Source organism: Zeugodacus cucurbitae, chromosome 3 (genome assembly GCF_028554725.1).
Source record: "Zeugodacus cucurbitae isolate PBARC_wt_2022May chromosome 3, idZeuCucr1.2, whole genome shotgun sequence".
NCBI lineage: Eukaryota > Metazoa > Arthropoda > Insecta > Diptera > Tephritidae > Zeugodacus > Zeugodacus cucurbitae.
Genome location: NC_071668.1, coordinates 63096762 through 63118024, shown reverse-complemented (window position 1 = coordinate 63118024; position 21263 = coordinate 63096762). Strand labels below are relative to the sequence as shown.

Sequence of the window (21263 nt, the reverse complement as noted above, 5' to 3'; positions counted from 1 at the left end):
AATTAAACTTAGATATCTGAGAGATTTACCGATATTTTCATTGGTTCCTTATGTACATATATATAATAAAGTGAAGGAATAAGATGGAATTCCAAATTAAGTTATATGGGAAGTTGTCGTGGTTGTGAACCGATTTTATCAATTTTCCACACGCGTCATCAGTGTGTCAAAAAATATTATATACCGAATTTCATTGAAATCAGTAGAGTAGTTCCTGATATATGGTTTGTGACTAATAAGTGGGCGATGCGACGCCCATTTTAGATTTCGTAAAAAATATCTGAGTGCAGCTTCTTTCTGCCAAATTTATTTATATTTCAACTGTAAAATTTAATGTGTTTCGTTAGTGAGTTAACGCACTTTTAGTAATTTGCAAACTAACCTTTGTATGGGGGGTGGGCGTGGTTGTTATCCGATTTCAATTATTTTCATGGTGTGTGGTGGGGTACGTAAGAGAACCGCCTGCAGAAAGTTTGGTTTACACAACTTCATTGGTTTACGAGATATATACAAAAAACCTATTTGGAGGCCACGCCCATTTCCACAAAAAATTACATCCCAATATGGCCTTTGCTAGGGTGATCCTTTGTACCAAATATTACTTTCATAACTTTATTTATGGCTTATTTATGACACTTTATGTGTTTTTGGTTTTCGCCATTTTGTGGGCGTGGCAGTGGCCCGATTTTGTTTGCCCATCTTCGAAAGCAACTTCCTCAGGGTGCCAAGAAATAAGTGTGCCAAGTTTCGTCAAGATATCGCAATTTTTACTCAAGTTATCCGTTGCACGGACGGACGGACGGACAGACAGACATTCGGATTTTGACTCGTCTCGTCACCCTGATTATTTTGATATATGTATATAACCCTATATCTAAGTCGTTTATTTTTATGACTTACAAACAACCGTTATGTGAACAAAACTATAATATTCTCTTAGCAACTTTTGTTGCGAGAGTATAAATATTAAATCGAAACATTTCGATCCGAAGTATCAAAAAAGGAATTAAAAAAAATGATTATTAATTAAAGGATATAGCTCAGTTTTCGGAGGCTAACTTCGGAAAATGGAGAATCTGATTTTTTTTACTTATCACGCAATCATCTTGAAAAAATTAATGTCGTCCAATACCCTGAAAAAAGGTAGATTTTGCAATATAGTGTTATTATACATTTATAACTTAAAAGCAAATGATGGAAGAAATACACCTAACTTATTATTTCAAATACATATAAATAAACGAGTGAAAGAGATAAAATAAATATTGCTAGTAGTTGTATTCTAATTTGTTCAAAATTCCAACTCTGTATGCATCTTTAAACTGAAAACAATGGAACTGAACTAATGGAACACGCTCACAACCCCAAACACTGTGCATTGTTAGCATACCTTTATAACGGTTAAATGAGTTGAATTTCAATTGTAATACACCACTTTACTGACGAATGCAAAATTTAGCAATACTGCAAGTGCACATTGGCATTAAACTGCACAATACAATGCAAAAGTGTTGCGCACTGCTTCGTTGAGCACTAAAGCTCAAGGCTGCCAATATACATACAATACAAATGTAACTCTGTGTAAAAAGCAACACATTTCTCTTTTTATGCACTTTCTCAATTTGCACACCTAATGCATTATGTTTTTCCATTTTTGCCGTTGTTGTTGTTGTTATTATTCGCTTATGTTTTTTGTTATTGTTGCTTAGCATTGTGCTCATTTCGATTGATCTGATTTTAATTGCAAAATTTACGCCTTTCACAAAGGCACTGCCATACGTATATAATACAATCGTGCATATGTACATATATACACAAACAGTACTAGCAAGTAATGAAATATGTAATAAAGCGAACGAAAGTCGAGCAAAAAGTGTAAAGCAAAGATTTTTGTTAATAAAATGAAATTGCATATGCATGTAATGCATGTCTGTATGTATTAGTAGATGGCAGAAGAAAGACTGCATTTCAATTAGAAGGGATTAAGTGAGGCTTAAAAGCGAGCGTGTATTGTATTTGCAAACAAACAGACACATACATACACACACACCGAAAGACATACAAAGTTTTACAAATGCCAAATTCAATGCTTTTGCTGCACAGTGCTGCACGAAATATGAAAAATCAACAAATATCAAGAATTCAATCTCGAAAAAGCATTGCTGCATTTTCGGCTAGGAAATTCTACGTACAGTTTTTCTCCCTTTCAATGAAATGAAATTGCATATTGATTTCAATTTTCAAGAAATTTAATCTATAATATGTGTTGTTTAGCAACATCATAAGCTCGAATCAAATTGAGTATGGATATTAAATATTCGAATAATACGTAGATTAAATAAATAATATATTTAGTTATATATCTACTAGCATAATTAGGTCAAAATATTTGTTAGGTTTGAGGATAAAATTTGATCTGTTTAGATATTCAGCCTTATTGTGAATTTCATGTGAATAAATTCCCACACGAAAGGAAATTTCGTATCATGAATTTCGGGTGAATGAAAACTTATATTCGAATTACGGCATTCTGTCACAAATATTTTTGTTTTGATTTTTTATTGATTCATATTGGGGCTACAAATGAAGATTCCGTTCATAAAGCCAATTGCGCAACTATTTTAGCATAAAAGGTTAAAACACCAACGTAACAATTTTCAGTGCTGGCTGGACTCGCGATCTCCACCACGGAAAAGGACGTAGTCGCATATTGGAAGAGATAATGCAATAAAACAAGTTGAACGGACGAACATTGGGTAGCAACTAAATAATCTTGTACTCAACTTCAAGAACTTACTATTTCAAGAAGTTATGTTCCTATTCCAAAATGTATTTTATCTTTATTTTCTTTATGAAAGCTCTTTACTATAATTGGATTTTCAGTCAAAACCTTCAACTGTATTTTGTTAATAGAACTTAGGTTAGGTTTTATGACTGTGCTCCAGAAGAGGGGGAAAGCACTCAGACTATAAGGACAGTCCTTTGTGAAGTAAAAAAAAACTCTAATTATATATTAAGACTCAAACAAAGCGTTGTGAACCTACTACAAATCTGATTAGGTTTTTTATTTCTACAGCCGCCAATTCGCGAGGATGTTCAAAAATTTAGATCCACGGAACTTTATTTTTAATCTTGCATAGACGGGTCATTCCATAAGGAATGGCTGAACGCCCTAGACAACTTACAATTTTCCTTTAGCCAGAAGGATCTTGTGACCTTTGCCCAGCTCAGCTGAAACCCAACTGTCCAGCAGGTCACAAGCGCGAAAGTGCTCCTACTTGTTCGCATTCTACTGTATTTAAGTCTGGCGTGCCAGTATTGATACTTGTTCCCTACAATTACATTATTACTTAGGACTCCTCTGTGGCCAAGCACCCAAACTAGTCTAACTGGTATCGACTAATAGTGAGAGTATACATTTCTTTAGCAGTCTCGGGCGCATAGTCAGTGACCACTTAATCCCAGAGTGAATCGTCACTTCACTGAAGAACGAAAGAAGCAATAGATCCGCTTAAAAACGGTAAAATAGTCTTGAAGACATTTGAACATAAGGATCCCACCTTATATAAATTTAACTATAGTTTCATATAGCCAAAGGACTGCCTAATATAAATAGATCTTGGTTAATATAAAAAAAAATGTTGATATTAATTAAATTTTGAATATTGATACTTGTTCCCTACAATTGATTTTGTGAACAAATTTAACTGGTATCACATGAACAAAATTGCATTTGAAATAAGGGAAATTTTTTGAACACAAATGTGTGAGTTTTTTCATTAAGAATGTCGTTCACATGAAAAAGGGTAAATAAGAGCATACTTATATCTACTATTAATTTCATTCATCATCCATAAAATAAGAAGAAAAATAAGTAAATATGTTGCAATTAAAATGGAGAGATATGTAATGTAGATCACATCTGTATTCACTGTTATTACCGTTCAACAGATCAGAAATTGATTCACTTCATAAAAAATACTTCTCTGGATCTAGTAATCTTTGACTTGAAATAACTCAAGTAGTCCAATCCGTATTGTACAGTCGAAACCAATATTACCAACACTGATATTTATTCTCACTGTTCGGAAATGTATTTATCTAGAATATTTCTAGATCTTTCAGAACATCGTTCTTCTACTACTCGGAGCGGAAACGACATCAATATATCATAGATCACCAAATCAGTTCAGTCGTTTTTGAATTATATGCAAATTACAACTCGTATAAGTATAAGTTGACTCATTCATAGTCTCGATAACAAGGTCTAGTGTATTTTACTTGAGTACCTACCATTGATCAAAATACGGTGCATTAAATCAATGCGTTTTTCAGCGTACCGAGTAAGCTAAGCATTATTCAGTACCAATTGGCAGTATAGGGTGGGCACAAATGAATCAACTTTATAGGATTCAAGGCACATATAATAACTATCCCAAATCTTGAGTCCATCAACTTCACCACGAACTAACACAAAGCCAGCTTTTTCCCCATTCGGCAACATTCTACATCCTCCACGAAACTCCCCGATGAACCTGATCAGCATATTGGAGCGGAACCCAGAATTAAGTCTCCAAGCTGATCTCATAGTCTAAAATACTAAAAATTAAGCTTACATACTGCTTTCAACTGGTGGTCACGGAATCTAGAAGACAGAAGTGCCAATAATGTCCGAATGAATGAAATAAATAACTCGCACACACTTTATTTACTTAAACTACTTTATTATAACTATATGTTGAACAAATAAATGATTTTAAAGTCTATCAATATGTAATTGAGCTAAGCAACACAACCGCTTTGCTCGAGAGTCAACCAACGAGTCCCCCGTCGTGAACTGTCGGTGACAGAAGGAAGTCTTATTTCACCATAAAAGATTATAATATTGATTATTATGTTGTATACAAAAGTGCAGACGATCAAGAAGACACCGGAGATATCGGAAAGTTCTGGCGTTACTTAAATCTGCTTTGCTATATTATATTATATTCTGGTGAAATATCTATGGTGTATTAAGGAGGGAAGCCCTGTAAAATTTTCAAAAATTATATTGATTCTAAAGAGTTCATAAATTTAAACGCGATTATCTCGAAACTGAAATTCAAAAATTCAACTCAAAGGCAGCGAACAAAAAATTATCCTGACTCGCCACTTTGAAAGGAAAAAAGAAATACTTTTGTACTCTAGAAAGATACACACCCCTATTGCTAAGCATCGACTGGCATTAGATAAACAAATACAGTGCGATTATCGACTATAGGTGGTATTGTAAGTATCGATGAGTCTATCAACCATCGACTATTATGGTTTTCAATCGTTCATTTGTCGACAACAATTTTTCAGTCGTTAAACTAAACATAATCGACTCAAACGACTGGAGTCTATTCTACTGCCAGTAGACACTCGTAATAAGGGGCAATAAAGTTTAAAAACGAAATAATAAGAAGTTTTATCACCTTTAAAAAATGTTGAACTTATACATTAACACTTCCTTAATTAATTTAAACGAAATAGACAATCTTGAACTTTACAGTTAATATTAGATATTAAATATAATATAGGCTTGAAAAAAAATTAATATAATTTTAATAAAATGTCTATTGCCCATAGAAATTATTAGATTTTCCTTCAACTCTTATATATTTCAACTCCTTTCATACCTAATCCTCTTCTACTTCCAGCACCCATTGTTGGCAATTTCACAGACGAAGATTTCGCTGCCGGTGGTGCAATTGGTGTGGGTGCAACACCGCAAGATAACGCCGAGTATCCATTTCAGCGTGATGAAGTGGAGCGTGTCATTAACGGAAAATTTGGTGAACGCAGTCAGCCGCAAACACCATTGGGTAAGTGAATTTTCTACCATTTCTGCGTTACTTAATTCAATTTTTTCCTATTGCAACACACCAACACTTAGAGCTAGCGAGCTGTCAGAAAATGCAACTTCATTCAGTGGAACATTTTAAACGCATAAAAATGAATTTGAAATGAAAATCACTGCCAACATTTAGACGTTTTGATGTGAATTTCACTTAGCAGTGCGCTTGCAATTGAAAATTTCTCATATTTTGCGTGTGGCAGCAATAGAGAATTTCATTTTTGTGGCACATAAAATATGCTCGTATATTGAATAAAAATTTACAGTGGTTGGGACAGGATTTTTGTTATTCAGAGTCGTATTTGCGAAAGAGGAAATGAGAGGTTATGTTACCCCCTTTTATAACAGCAAAGAAGCTGAATGATTTTGAAAAATAAATGTTTCCTATTACTAATTTACCCACAAACTCGATCCACGAACAGCCACTTTTCACAAGCCTCTTTTGAGTTAAACTTTACACCACCATGGGCGTTCGCCATGGACAGGAACAGGTGGTAATCACTTAGCGCTATGTCCGGGCTATATGGTGGATGCGATAAAACCTCCCATCCGAGTTTCGGTAGATTCCGACGAGTCATCAACGAAGTGTGTGATCTGGCGTTGTCCTAGTGAAACACTACACCCTTCCTTTTGTCCTATTCTGGTCGCTTCTGGTTGGTCGCCTGCTTCAAGCGGTCCACTTGTTCGCAGCACATGGTAGAATTAAGCATCCGGCTATATGGGAGCAGCTCATAGTGGTTCAATCCCACCAAACACACTGCAAAACCTTCCTGGCTATCAATCCCGGCTTGGCCACTGTTTGGGACGATTCACAGGCCTTCGACCACGACCATTTTCGCTTGATATTGTCGTTTGTGATCCATTTTCGTCGCCAGTCGCCATCCGCTTCATAAATGGTCGAGTACGTTCCGTTTCAGTAGCGCGCTGCAGCGTATCGCAGGCGTTGATTCGGTTTAGAAGGTTGTTTTGCGTCAAATCACGCGGCACCCAAACCTCAAACTTTTTCATCAACCCTCCAAACGCCTGCCTTGAGCTCATATTTCAGTTGTTCTTGACTTCTTTGAGCCATCTGAAATCAACATTTTTAAATAAACCACTGGCATATTAAAAATGTTCAAATCATTCTGCGTGCTTAACGTTTCGTCTTCAAACTCCACTTCACACTTTTCCGCCGCGTCATATACTCTTTCATTCAAATAAAATTGCATATCCAACTAGCGCGCACCACAACTGAAAACCGGAAACATGTCGTTGCATATTTAGCTGCACTGCTAAGGATATATGGATTATGCGGAAGGAATATTATGAGCATTTCACGTTTAGCTTGAGAACTAAATGGAAATGTTAAGAAGGATTTATGTGCGTTTAGGAATATGATATAGTGTAAAGTGAAATTTACTAGAACGCTAAAGGACTTTCGAATATGAAAACTACTTTCCAATATCTGTTTAGAGTTTAAAAATATGAAACGCCATAGTGATAGGTTCCTAAAGATCGAAAGAGTAAAATCACGTTACCGTTTTAACTTTCGCTATAACCCAACATCCAACACATAAACTTTAACTTTACAAAATTTTTATTTCTTCTTCTTCTTTTCCAAACTTCTTACTATCTAACACGCTATTTCCCGCATTTACCTTTACTCATTAGTGATTTCACCCAAACCCATAGACCATCCCGAACCGGAGAACAGCTTGATTGGCTTCATTTTTGCCGTATTGGTGGCCATCATATTGGTGCTCGTTGTGGTTATACTCTTAATTGTCATACGTAATAAACGCGGTCGTGGCGGTAATGTGCTCGATGCATTCCAACACAACTTCAATCCGGATACGCTAGGGGGCGCCGACAAGCGGCTCAATTGCAATGGCATGAAGGTGAGTTGACGTTGTAATTTGTAGCAACTTATTTTGTTGTAATTATTTTTTGGTTTTATTTTTCGACACAATTTTTACATTTTAACATGACCAACACATGCCATCAACGTATATGTATTACACATGCTTTTGCAGGCCGTCACCATGGACAATGACACGGAGTCGATTGACAAGAGTAGCCTCTACCATGAACCGTTCAATGTGAATATGTACACGAGTGCAGCGAGCGGTTGCTCCATGAATGACATGCAACGGCAACATGTCACACCGGACTACACAGGTATGCAAATTGCTTATTATGTTTTTATGTTATGCTCATATGGTCAAATGTCTATGGGAATGTTAAAAGAAATGGTTAAAATGTTGTGAAACATGTTTTTCAGAGAACATAATTGGTTTGGTGGATTGGCACACAAATGTTATATAATAAAAATGTCATATGTTCACAACTAGTCAATTATGTAAAATCGATTTTTTAGAATCACCAACAAATTGCCAACAGGTGCTACTATGGACTAAGTAGGCAATTGAAAAGTAAAGTCCTCTCTCGACGAACAAAAACCAAACTCTACAAGTCTCTCATCATTCCCGTCCTACTTTACGGTGCAGAAGCGTGGACGATGTCAACATCCGATGAGACGGCACTAGGAGTTTTCGAGAGAAAGGTTTTGCGGAAGATTTATGGTCCCTTAAGAATTGGCAACGGCGAATACCGCAGACGATGGAACGATGAGCTGTATGTGTTATTCGACGACATAGACATAGTCCAGCGAATAAAAAAACAGCGGCTACGCTGGCTAGGACATGTTGTTCGAATGGATGAAGGTGCGCCAGCTCTGAAAGTATTCGATGCAGTACCCGCTGGTGGAAGCAGAGGAAGAGGGAGACCTCCACTCCGATGGAAGGACCAGGTGGAGAGGGACCTGGCTTCACTTGGTATAACCAATTGGCGCCAAACTGCCAGAAGGAGAGATACGTGGCGCGCTGTTTTGGACTCGGCTATAACCGCGTAAGCGGTGTCTACGCCAGTCAAGAAGAGAAGAAGAAGAAGATTCGACCGTATAGACCATCATCCGAAAAACATCAACATGGTGGGTGTGTGGAATTATCAGTACATATTTCTTCTAAAATGATGCCGGTGAGAACGTAAATGGCGACCGTTACTGCGCCATGATAACCGACTATGCCTAAATTTGATGCTCGTAACACATCGCATAAATCAATGGATTTTTTGAGACAACACTTCGGATAATTTCAAATTTTGGGTCGCCCGATTGGCCACCAAGATCGTCTGACATGCCATCGTTAGATTTTTTTCCTGTGGGGATATGTAAAGTCCAAAGTCTATGGAGACAATCCTGCTTCGATTGAGACCTTGGAACAAAACATCACGCATGTCATTCGCCAATTTCCAGTCGAAATGCTCGAACGAGTCATCGCATATTGAACTCAACGGATGGACCACCTGAGACGTACAAGCGGCCAGCATTTCCCCATTAGATATGAATATTCGGAATTTTTTTCTCTAAAAAATAAATCGAAATGAATCACCCTTTATTAAAACGTTGCTATTCGATCTGTTGGTTCATTAACTTTAACGTATCAAAATCCTGACACCGAACACAGTATTGCGCTGTTTACCTTGAATAATAAAGAATCATTCGTGATAGCCAGGAAACTCGAAACAATTTAAAGAAACATTTATAAATAATGATTCGAGAACATCCTTAGCACTGATTCTGACACATAATGGGTATTCTCTGGAAAAAAAAGCCACTTGAAAAAAAAAGTTGTTTATTTTCTTTGGCAATGATATATCTTATAGTACATGTAAAACCTAAAATAAAACATTAGGTCTGTGTAACGCGGGGTTGCCATTTTTTGTAAAAAAATTTTCGAACGGCCATAACTTTAAAACTAATGAACAGATTTTAAAACACCATGTGACTTTTTTGCACAGAATTTCTCAAACTTTGAAACTATATATCGTAAAAATTTTTAAAATTAATATTTTTAACAATTTATGCACCCTTCGATTTTTTCGAAAATATCTTAAAATGTTCCTTATTTCATCACCTTTTTACCCCCAAAGGGAATTTCGGGACAGCAATATTTTTATGAGCTACAAATAAAAAACCAACTCAGAACATGATGAAAAATCATTGATTTATGCACTATTATTATCTGCAATTAGCGTAACCCAGGATTAACGACGTGGACGTAGCAGACATTTAATCCCGTTTTTTTTTTTTTTTATTTTTTAATATTTTTTAATATTTTTTTTAATTTTTTTGAATTTTTCAAATTTTTATTTTTTTCTTTTGTCCGTGCAAGCGATAACTTAAGTAAAAATTGAGATCTCTTAATGAAATTTGGTACACATATTCCTTGGCACCCTGAGGTTGGTATTGAAGATGGGCGTAATCGAAGGCCCACAAAATGGCGAAAACCGAAAACACAAAAATTTGGATGTATTTTTTTTTGGAGAAGTGGGCGTGGCTCTGCTACCAAATAAGTTTTTGTACATATCTCACAAATCAATAAAGCTATATGAACCAAACTTTCTGCAATCGTTTCCATTACGTACTCCATCACACACCATTAAAATAGTTGAAAGCGGATAATAAGAACTCACTAACGAAAAACGTCAGATCTTTTTAAAAACTGGAAAATGAGCGTGGCGTCGGCCCCTTGTGGGTCAAACCATATCTCAGAAACTACTCGACCGATTTCATGAAATTCGGTACATAATATTTTCCTTACTTGTTATTCCTAATTTCAACCAATACACATTGACTCGAGATAAACGCACAGGATTGCAAGGGAATTGCTCGATTAGCTTAGACTCCGGATCGAACGCCACGACAGTGATCACGGGAATCCTACATACATAATTGAAACAAAGATTTTGTTCGTAAATATAGATCAAGTGCTCATTCCTTATGAATCGACAAAAGGTCTTTTGGTTTGACATCCGAGATATTTCAGTCTAAAGAATGCAAAACAGCCGAAGGAATGTTTCGACGTCGTCTTCATCCAAGCTACTTTAAAAACATACAAGTCAAATACACTTTTCTCAACAAAATAGTCTACGAGAAAATTTAATTACAATCATCTTGTCTGCTAAAATAACTCGAAGCACATGTATCGATTGCACAGAATAATAATGTATTTTTGATTAAAATCAAAACTAATTTCCGTTATAAAAAAAACAACAACTAATGAGGTCAGAATATCGAAAGTAAACCATCAAATCCACTATGGGTAACTGGGCATCTAATCAATTGTCAAAAAAGACACACTCAAATGCAATAAAATTGGAAATTGAACAACTAACAAGTAATTTGTCAGCATCGAAAATAAATAAAAAAATAAAAAAAAACAATAAAATATTATTTCATAAAATGCATTTTTTTTTGTTGTTTTGCCAAACTAGCATTTCAATTTGCAACTTGTAAGCCAGGTGCTTATGTGAATGCGAGTTTTGTGTGTGTGCGCTACCTGTGAAAATGTACAATAGTAATTTGCAGACAACAACTAAAAGCTAAAAACCGATATGGCAACTAAAACTTGTCAAAAAAAATTCGTTGTTATTGTTGTTGTTGCTAGTATTGTTATCATCATTGCATGTAGTTTTTCGGTGAATTTCATTTGTCATCACATGACACCAGTGCCGCTGACAGGACATGTAAAGCATGCAACACAAACAAACACTCATCAGCACATATAGATCTATCGACTACAGCGTACATGCTGAAGTGGCGGTCACACGGGAGCAATTTTATCATACGTTGTAATTTGAGGCAACATGCAATGCGCTGCCCTCCCCTTTCGACAGCGCTACTTTTGGGACTTTTTCTGCATATTCACCTGTACACAGACAAATGATAACAAAAAAATAATAAAACAACAACAAAGATGAGTAAAAACATTAGCGCTGTCATTTCCGTCATCAACGGTTAACATCAACGACAACTGAGGGCGCACTAAACAGCAGGTGAGCTAGGCAAGAGAGGAAAAGAGTAAGAACCACAGCAATGTGTGTTAAACTAACAAACAAGCCAGGCTAGGCTAGCACAGAAAAAAGTCAGCAGGTTGTTGACACTTTTATTGTAGTTGTATGTAGTTTGCATTTGCAACATGCTACATGCAACATGTACGCGCTTAATTGAACAACTTGCTGCTGTCAACAGCGGTGTCATTGCATTTTTTGCCCAACGCGACTTCACCTTTCCGTCATAATTCCATTGAAAGCTCAAACTTCCATCCACGAACTCCGGACTACAGCGCGCCCGAAGTAATTTTCCGCGAATAACAACACTCCCTCATTCCCGGTTGCTCTACCTCACTATCTCTCTCCCTGTGCTTTTTATTCGCATTGTCACTTACCTTGCTGGCGTTAATGAATTCTAATGTTCGAACTCTTATCGCAGTGACCACATTTTCCGTCTTCCTTTCACATCCGGCCATCCGCTCAGCACATGCACTCGCGCGTCTGCATTTTCCCCGAGGGCTCGTAAACCCATCATGTGCGCTGTGAGTGTGTGTGTGACAGCTGAAATGCGCGCAAAAATCATATTCGGAAAATGGCTTTAGCTGTCGCTTTTGAATGCATTGTTCGTTGCATAAAAGTTGTTGCTGTTTGTTATCGTTGTTGCTTTTTATTGTTGTTGTTGTTCATTCATTAAGCTTTCATGTATGCAAGCGCTGATGGTAGCAACAACTGGACATGTTCATGTTCTGCTCAATTAACCATCTTATTCACTTGTATGCGGTCTCTTGTGACTGATTGTTGCTGGCGCCAGTGATAGTGGAAGACTCTTTCAATTTTGGTATGTTTGTTTCGTTCATAGTGGTTTTGTTATTATTTAATTTGTTTCAATTTCATTGTGAATGAGTTGTGAAAGTAGAAAAAGAATTTTGAATTGCTTTCTTTGCTCCAAATAAGAAAAGAAGTTTATCGGAGCATGCCGTAAGCAGTTTAGAGATAACTCTAGATACTTGATCCTCAGAGCAATGAGTCAACTAATATTTTTTTTTGTTAATTTTCGCTAAAATAACTAAGTTTTAGACATTGTTTAAATCTGAATGGATGAAAACTCTATTTTAGAACAAGTAAGGATATGCTAAGTTCGGTGGCAACCGAAAATTTTATCCTCTCGCATTTTATTGATATACATAGTTTTATTAAGAAAACACACAATTTGACCCATATGTTCGGTATAAAGTCCAATAGAATAACAAAAATCACTATATATAGTATATGAAAGAGGTAATTCCTAAAGCGATTTCACTCATTTTCACCACCAAGCTACATTATATCCAAGACTATATGCTCATTTAATTTGGCTAAGATATTTCTCATATTAAACGATATATGCGGTTGAAAGCCCACGGGAAGTTTGAAAATCCGAATTTATGGTATATGGGAGCTAAGGGAAGTTATGACCCGATATTAACCATTTTTGGCACAGAGACATACTATTAGAAGAAAAAGATCCCTTCTGAATTAAATTAAAATATCTGAGTGATTTACCGACGTTTTCGGTAAGAAGTTACCTTTAGACACTGAGTACTTCATGTTCGATATCCGGGTCCTTGAAATATTATAGTCCGATTTCGACATTTTTTTTCACAAGTGATTTTACACACAGTATGTGTGTAAAGTTTTATTCCGCTATCTTCATCAGTTCCTTATGTATGTATATATTTGAAAGTGAAGGAATCAGTTGGAATTAAGTTATATGCGAAGTAAGGGTGGTTCTGAACCGATTTTTCATACGTTTCATCAGGATATCAAGAAAATATTATATACCGAATATCATTGAAATCTGTCGAGTAGTTCCTGACATATGGTTTTTGACCCATAATTTGGCCAAGCCACGCCCATTTTCCATTTACAAAAAACTCTGAGTGCAGCTTCCATCTGCCATTTCTTCTGCAAAATTTACTGTTTCTGACGTTTTCCGTTAGTGAGTTAACGCACTTTTATCAAATTTCAACATAACCTTTGTATGGGAGGTGGGCGTGGTTGTTATCCGATTTCAACTATATTAATGGTGTGTGACTAATAATAGAATTTCACTTCATTGTCCTTCAGTCTTCAATGATCTGACATCAGTCATTTAACCCCACTTATATGTTACTATATTAATCTGAGTCTACCAATGTTTTAATGGCCCCCTACAAATTATTGTAACCGCATTGAGGTCCTTAAAGCAACATAATGATATCGCAGGTTCTTTCTGATCTAAAAATATAAAAACTTCACCAGAATCTTGATGAGTGGGTGGTTATCAAAAACTAGAATACTTCATAGATTTATTTAATATTTTAAAGAGAAGTTTAAGAAGATAACCGACCTCCACCTCCACCATCCACTCATAGATATTTTAGTAACTGGTGGTCTTTTAATATACTAAGTACGCTCAACTAGCACATGGATAATGTATTTATGACCGAAATATTTGCAATATCATATTTGAAGCAAGTCTACTTTACATTCTATTCAACTTTAAAAATTGATAATTTGGTTCCGAAGACATCCTCAAACGGAAGATCGATCCTCGAACGATAGATCCAGGCTTCTCTTTTTTTATAAGGCAAATGGTGTTTCTATATTTTTGCTTCGTCAAATAAATAGCCAAAACTCGAAACTAACGCCCTATAATTAAATCGATTACCGGTCAGTATGCCCACAAACATACCCTATACATACAATTTAAAAATCTCGTTGTCTTATTACTTTTCCATTCGGAGTATATTTTCTTCTTAAATTTAGATTTGCAATATAATAGTTATCGAATAGAATAATTTTTACTAACCCAACGAGGTATTCTGGAAATATATTCCTTAATAATGTGTGAATAATTACTTAGAACAATTAATTCAGGGAAAATGCTAAATTAACTTTATAAGAAATATGCAATAAAGTATTCAGCAAACTATCATATTTATATCCATGAATATTTCTATAGCATTATATTATACGATTATATATCGTTATACGTATGAATAACTTCTTGTAATTATTGAATGGCCGCATCTACACACACACAGACATACCCGGTCTGCTACACAAATCTCTCCGGAATGCTAGTTACATATAAAGCGTTGCCTAGTTTTAGGCGCACAATACTTTGAATTGAATGACAAATAAGTTGAAATTCTAAAATCTAACTGCATTGAGACAGTGTTGCAGTCAGAAATTTATATGCAGTTGGGACACACTAACATATGTTATGTATGTATATGTGTGAATGAGAATTAATAGTACTTTCTCTTGCCACTGCGCACTTTCTTCTATGCATTTGCCTATATATGCAGCTGCAAAGTCATGTATTTGCGTACATTTACCCTAAAACTTGTGACAAAAACAAATTGAATGCTTTACGAATATCAAAGTTTTGTCATTATCGTTCATTACACTGCTCCTATTAATAGCAAATTGTAAGGATAAAACCGAGTGCAGCATAAAGTAGGATTATAATGTCACTGATTTATTTTACACATAGAGAGGTTAGGCTAATGCCATTCACTTGAACTTGGTCAGTGGGGAATGTGAATCAGACAAATTAGAATTAAATAAATTAATTCACACGAATGAGAATTATAAATTCCATTTGTATAAGTAAAATGCATTCCTTCCTTAGGCTCAAGTGTTTTATTTGCTTTAAATTTCATTTTAAATAGATTTTTCGTAAAATTCGCTGGCAACACTGCATTTATACAAAGCAGTGGTCTGAAGGTGATGCTTAAGGATTATCGCACCATAGATAACATTTATATGAAGCTTTCTTGGATTACTTTAAAATCTATAAATTCAATTGGACTAATTGGACTTGGTTAATGAACTAATCCAGTAAATCTTGCTTAGACAGCTAAAATCATCAGTCCTTTGTGATGCAGCGAACTACTATATACGACAGACTTCCAAGCATCCACGAAGCGCTTTGTACCTGTCACAAATTTGTTAAGGCGTAATATGTAAATATATATGTAAACGCGTCTCCTCACGTGTTCGCTGAAATTGGTGCTGCCGAGATGTTTCAACATCGGTCTTGAAAAAGCTGAACAGTGAAGGAAAAAAATGTTTAGATATTTCAATCTCATCTTCCTCCATGCTACATCGGTAACTTGCCTCCTGAATGATGTTGAGCCTGACGATTTGTAAGCTCATCGAACAGTGTCCAGTAAGGACCTCCAATGCGGCAAGTTAAACCATGCTGAGAGCAAGTAATTCAGTGAACATATGATCCACTCTAAGTAAAAAAATCTCGAAGTCACGCAAGTGCAGATCATTAACCACCTCCTGTCGAGCTCGTGCGAGGTTCACTGATCCCGTGCCTGAACGCCGGAGGTCAATTTAGCTTGTTCCCATTCTTAGGAGATTTCGGTTGAAGCGTCCTTACATCCGAGCTCAGCAACTCTGCAGTTCCCTGTAATTACCGCAGAGTCTAAAGTAGTCTGATGATATTGATTGTGAGGTCAAGCACCACTTGATGCCCTGCTATCAGAGTGAACGCTTACCTCACTGAATGAGGCCGCTTTTCGGATCAGCATTTCTGCTGTCACATTGAAGGGAGTTGCTTCTGCTTGAAACACACGACAGTGGTCCAATGTACAGAATTCTCCAATATATTTGTAAAGTCTCACAAAACTTAATATTTATATTAATTGCTAAATACGAAAAGGTCCCATTAGTATCCATAACAAATACAAAAAGCTCAGGGTGAAAAAAGTCAATGGTTACTGATAAAACCCATATCAGATAATGAATTTATAAACGATTATGTTAATCATTATAAGGAGGTATGAAAATTTGGGAGAAAGAATTAGAGAATTTCATAGCAAACTGTGCCAGTTCCGAAGACCTAAAACACTACTATACCAAATTATGGCAAGATTATATTATTATTTGATTTAAAAAAATCTCTCCTCAGATACTAATCTCAGAACATGCTATAGAAAGTACAATAATTATTGTCATCAAAGCAGTTTTATGCTCCTTGTAGGTGACCCATCACTTTCATCATATAAGTCAAGTAACATTTAAAGAAAAAAAAGTAAAAGAATATATGATAAACCACTTTGTTGAAACGAAATCTTACAATCTTCCTAAGAAAGCCGAAACTCGACGTACTATCAACAAAAAGTACAAAGAAATAACATTCAAGCAAAATTACATGAGGAGCAAAAGCAAGAACATGGAGTGGTAGCATAAGTTTTAGCTGAAAATTAAAAAGTTTAAAGGCTTAAAACCAAATTTGTAAGCAGAGAAAAGTTTTCAGCACTTCCTGACGAAGTCGAATGCGAAGCGGATGTTGAAATGGCATAAGAAAATGCAGATTGTGTTTTGGGCAAATTTAATGCAATGAAAGCAGACACTTACTGACATACAAAGTGAAAAACATAACCGTTGACACATATACACCTACATATGTGTGTGTGTAAAAAGCTATGCTTATAAAGTCATTGCAAAGGTGAGCTAACATATTTGTGAAGACGTCACTGTCACAGTTGTTTCTTTGTATACTATATGTGTGTGTGTGTGTGCGTGTGCATTTAGGTTTCTGCGCTGCAATTAATTTCATTTCTTTTAGTTGTAAAAACTAAGTAAATGGGAAAAGTTTTTCCGTCAGCAAAAGCTCACAACACAGCTAGAAGAATAATAAGAGAAGTTCGAGAAAAACGAGAGTATTAAAGAGAAAAGCAACGCATAACTTGGAATTTGCTTGCTGCATTCGAACAAATGTATGCAAATTTTTAGTACCACCACGTGCAGGCGCACTAACTCCCGATATATGGGTGTCTATGAACCCAGTAGTAGTAGTAGGTGCTTTGTTGAAAATTCTTGAAAAGTGAGTGGACGGAGATAGTAAGAAATAGTCAAGCACTTCAACAAGAAAAAAACGATTACATCTAGAAAATGTGTGACTCTGAAATCGCTAGAAGAAAAGTCGTTGTTTTTTAATTCTTATTTCCTGTTATGAGCGATTGAGCGAATTTGTTTTCTATTTACTCTGTTTTATTTAATAATCCTAACTAATTTAGCCATTATCATAATAGATCATCAATTGTTCCCTTCAAAGTAGACTGCTATAATAAGCAATCCCAAAAAATATGAGTATGTCGACTTTTAGACTCTTTAAGGGCTATCTCTTCTTTAGTCCCTCATAGTAGAAATATATAGACATATTCCTTGTCGTTGATTGACAATTCGAGTTCTTTGTAAAATTCAGTAATTCCTTTCACAAGCAGATTAAGGTTGAGGTTCTTCCACAAATAACAATAACCAATACTCTTTTCATTAAAATGTTCCGAGAGGCAGTATCTTTCCGTAGATTTTTCGAACGTTAAGTAACAATAAAAATAGCCTTTTCATACAGGAGCTAATTGTTCAATTAAACGGCCTTTGCTCGATTAGGTCGCTGAATTAGATGAGCTTACCATACAAAATAACAATCTATTTTTTTACATTTGGTTTCTCAAACAAAATTTTAATTGGTCAATTAATTTGGCTGTGTGAAAAGGCTGTAATGTTATATATAATATATATAAAAGAGATATAATCACTATCAAGTTTTATTTTTCACTTTAGAATAGTCTTTCAATCACGAATGATTCACGTATATTCACGTATTCACAAATTCCACTAATTCGTTCTATCTCCCTCTTTTCACTATTCGGCTCTCAGTAACAACCCCCTAATTTTATAAATCGGCCGATAATGCTGCAATTTCACGTTCGATGTTTATACGAAGTTCTTCAATCGTCGCTAGCTCCTTGGAATAGATCATAGACCTCACGTAGCACCACAGAAAATAGTCTAACGGCGTCGAATCGACGACGGCCAATTGACTGTGCCATTTCGTGAGATAACACGTTCACCAAAATTCATTTTCAATAAATCGATTGTGGCATTCTCTTTGTGGCATGTGGCGCTGTCCTGTTGAAACCACATACTGTTCAAGTTCATATCATCCAAGTCGGGCCAAAAATATTCGATTATCATTGAGCGAAAGGGACTCCCATTCACAGATAAATGCCGGTCTTGATCATCACGGCCACAGGCGCATTATTGACAAAGCCATTCAGCCAGAAATGAGCACCATCGCTGCAGATGATGTTCAGATGAAAATCCGGATCATTTTCAAGTAGTTGCCCACCCCAATTCACAAACATAAGTCAATTCTGGCTTCAGTTCTTGCGTCAATTTGATCTTGTAAGGATATACTTCAAGATTTTTTCGTAAAATTCGCCACAGCGACATCCATAAATTGGACGTAGCGCTCTTAAAGTTGATGCCACTGACCCCGAGTTTCGGAAGTAAATTTTAATAATTTCGACTCGTTATTGGATCGTGTATCTTTCCATGATCCTTACAGAAGAGCAAATCAAAAGAACGTGAAAAATATTGCGTCATTTGCTGTCCCTATTGGCCTACTTTTGTAGCTTTATAAGATTGTAACTTTAGAGTACTTTTCCGTGCTAATTCCCCCTTTTATAGAAGCAAATATGATTTCAATATGTTATATGACCAAGCGAGTGAGAGATCGAAACTAATAAAATGTGGAAAAATGTAATAGAAGAAGTATGATTTAAGTTATTCTATAATAATATAAATAATATAAAAAATATCTCCAAAGCTTAACAAAGAGCAAAGATTTAAAATCACCACTCTCGTACCACTCAAAACACAATACTATCTTCCACTGGGTATTCATCGCGGTGTGCCATGTCGTATGAGCAACAAACTAGCACTACAATGAGAAGCACTATATGGAAAGAGGGATCTGTATCGCACCACCAAGAGATTGCGTTTTCACAGAAAGTGAGAAAATTATTTCTGCATATTGCTGTTGTTGTCTGTGATTATTGCAGTTGCCGGTTGTTGTTGTTATTTTAGCAAACGTGCTGCATATAAATGCAAGTGATTTTATTTTCCAAGCAATGCATGTTTTTGTGGCGCCAAGTTTTGAATGGTAATTGAATTTAAGGATTTTGTTGCGCTCACGCGCCCAAAATCTCCACACCACACATACGAGCAACGTATATTTATATGTGTATATGGTACATGCAGTAAATGCAAGCAAAATGTTGTTGTTGTGCAAAGTTTTGATTTTTATGTTTGCATGTTGATTTGTTTTCAAAATCCATACATATGTGTGCGTGTGTGTGGCATATATTCACATATCTCACATAACTACATACATCCGTTAACATCTTTCTCTTCACATTCATTCTTACTTGTATTCGTATATAGTCTTGTTTATGCTATGCGGAAAATGTCAGCTGAAATGGAATTTAAATTGCACTCTAAACTCTATTGGCCAACAACATGTGGCTGGTGTATATTTTCATAGTTTACGTGGAACTTGTTTTGACTAGAGTTTACATATTTCCTCTATATAAATATATATAAAATATTTATTTGTTTTTTTTTTTTTAACAAATACGCGTGCAAAATACATTTGAGCGGTTTAGCTGGAAATGAAAATATTAAATGGACACTGTAGCAATCGCTTTGCTATGCAAAAACATTGAAATTGTATACTTTTTCAAAGCTAATGCATAAATTCACGTTTATATTTGTTAGGGGTGCCATTTATGTGTTAAGTAAAGATTTTTTTACTCTCACAAAAACAAATAATAAAATTATAAATGCATTTCTGAGAAAATAATGGATTAAAAAATACAGTGGAACTTCCATAACTCGAACCTTCTATAAGTCGAAGATCTCCATAATCTTGAATTACCAATAGCGTTTAGAAGCCAGATTTCATACAAATTTTCTTCCAAAATCGAACTTTTCGACCAGGACATTATACAAAATTTAAAATTTTACTATCAGGGAACAATTTTAAAAGAGTCTTTCTATATCCAAGGGGGCAAACAAAAAATATGATTTTATATGTATAGATTTCCTATTTGAGCAACACCAAAAGCTCCGTCAGGATCGGGAAAGACCTCTCCGAGCCATTCGATACCAAATCAGGTTTCACACAAGGTGACTCGCTATCGTGTGACTTCTTTAACCTGATGCTGGAAAAAATAGTTCTAGCCGCAGAGCTAAACGGAGAAGGTACAATTTTTTATAAAAGTGTACAGCTACTGGCGTACGCCGATGATATCGATATCATTGGAAACAACACCAGCGCCGTTAGTTCTGCTTTTTCCAGACTGGATAAGGAAGCAAAGCGAATGGGTCTGATGGTGAACGAGGACAAGACGAGGGTCGTATCTTTTCGTAGATTTTTCGAACGTTAAGTAACGAATAGTCATTTCACACATGAGCTAATTGTACAATTAAACGGCCTTTGCTTGATTAAAACCCTGATTTAGATGAATTTTCCACACAAAATAAAAATCTAATTTTTCCACATTTGGTTTCTCAATAAAATTTTTAATTGATCAATTCATTTTGAAATATCTCCTGTCATCAAACAAACAGTCAGCGCATTCGCAGCGTTTGCATTCGCAAACATCAGAAAGGTTCTGCGCAAAAT

The 21263-nt window shown here is 35.7% G+C and overlaps 1 protein-coding gene across 2 annotated transcripts in view; it reads left to right on the top strand.

Annotated features, from left to right (window-relative positions):
- The window catches only part of LOC105208477 (discoidin domain-containing receptor 2), a 384778-nt gene that overhangs the window by 198874 nt on the left and 164641 nt on the right, over positions 1 to 21263 (top strand). Inside the window, exons 11-13 of one of the 2 annotated variants that reach the window (XM_011178347.3) lie at positions 5682 to 5846; positions 7550 to 7755; positions 7891 to 8035. In XM_011178347.3, the coding sequence (XP_011176649.1) occupies positions 5682 to 5846; positions 7550 to 7755; positions 7891 to 8035 (516 nt within the window). Of the gene's footprint in view, positions 1 to 5681; positions 5847 to 7528; positions 7756 to 7890; positions 8036 to 21263 lie in introns of both variants that reach the window. The other variant, XM_011178346.3, reaches the window with a different exon arrangement.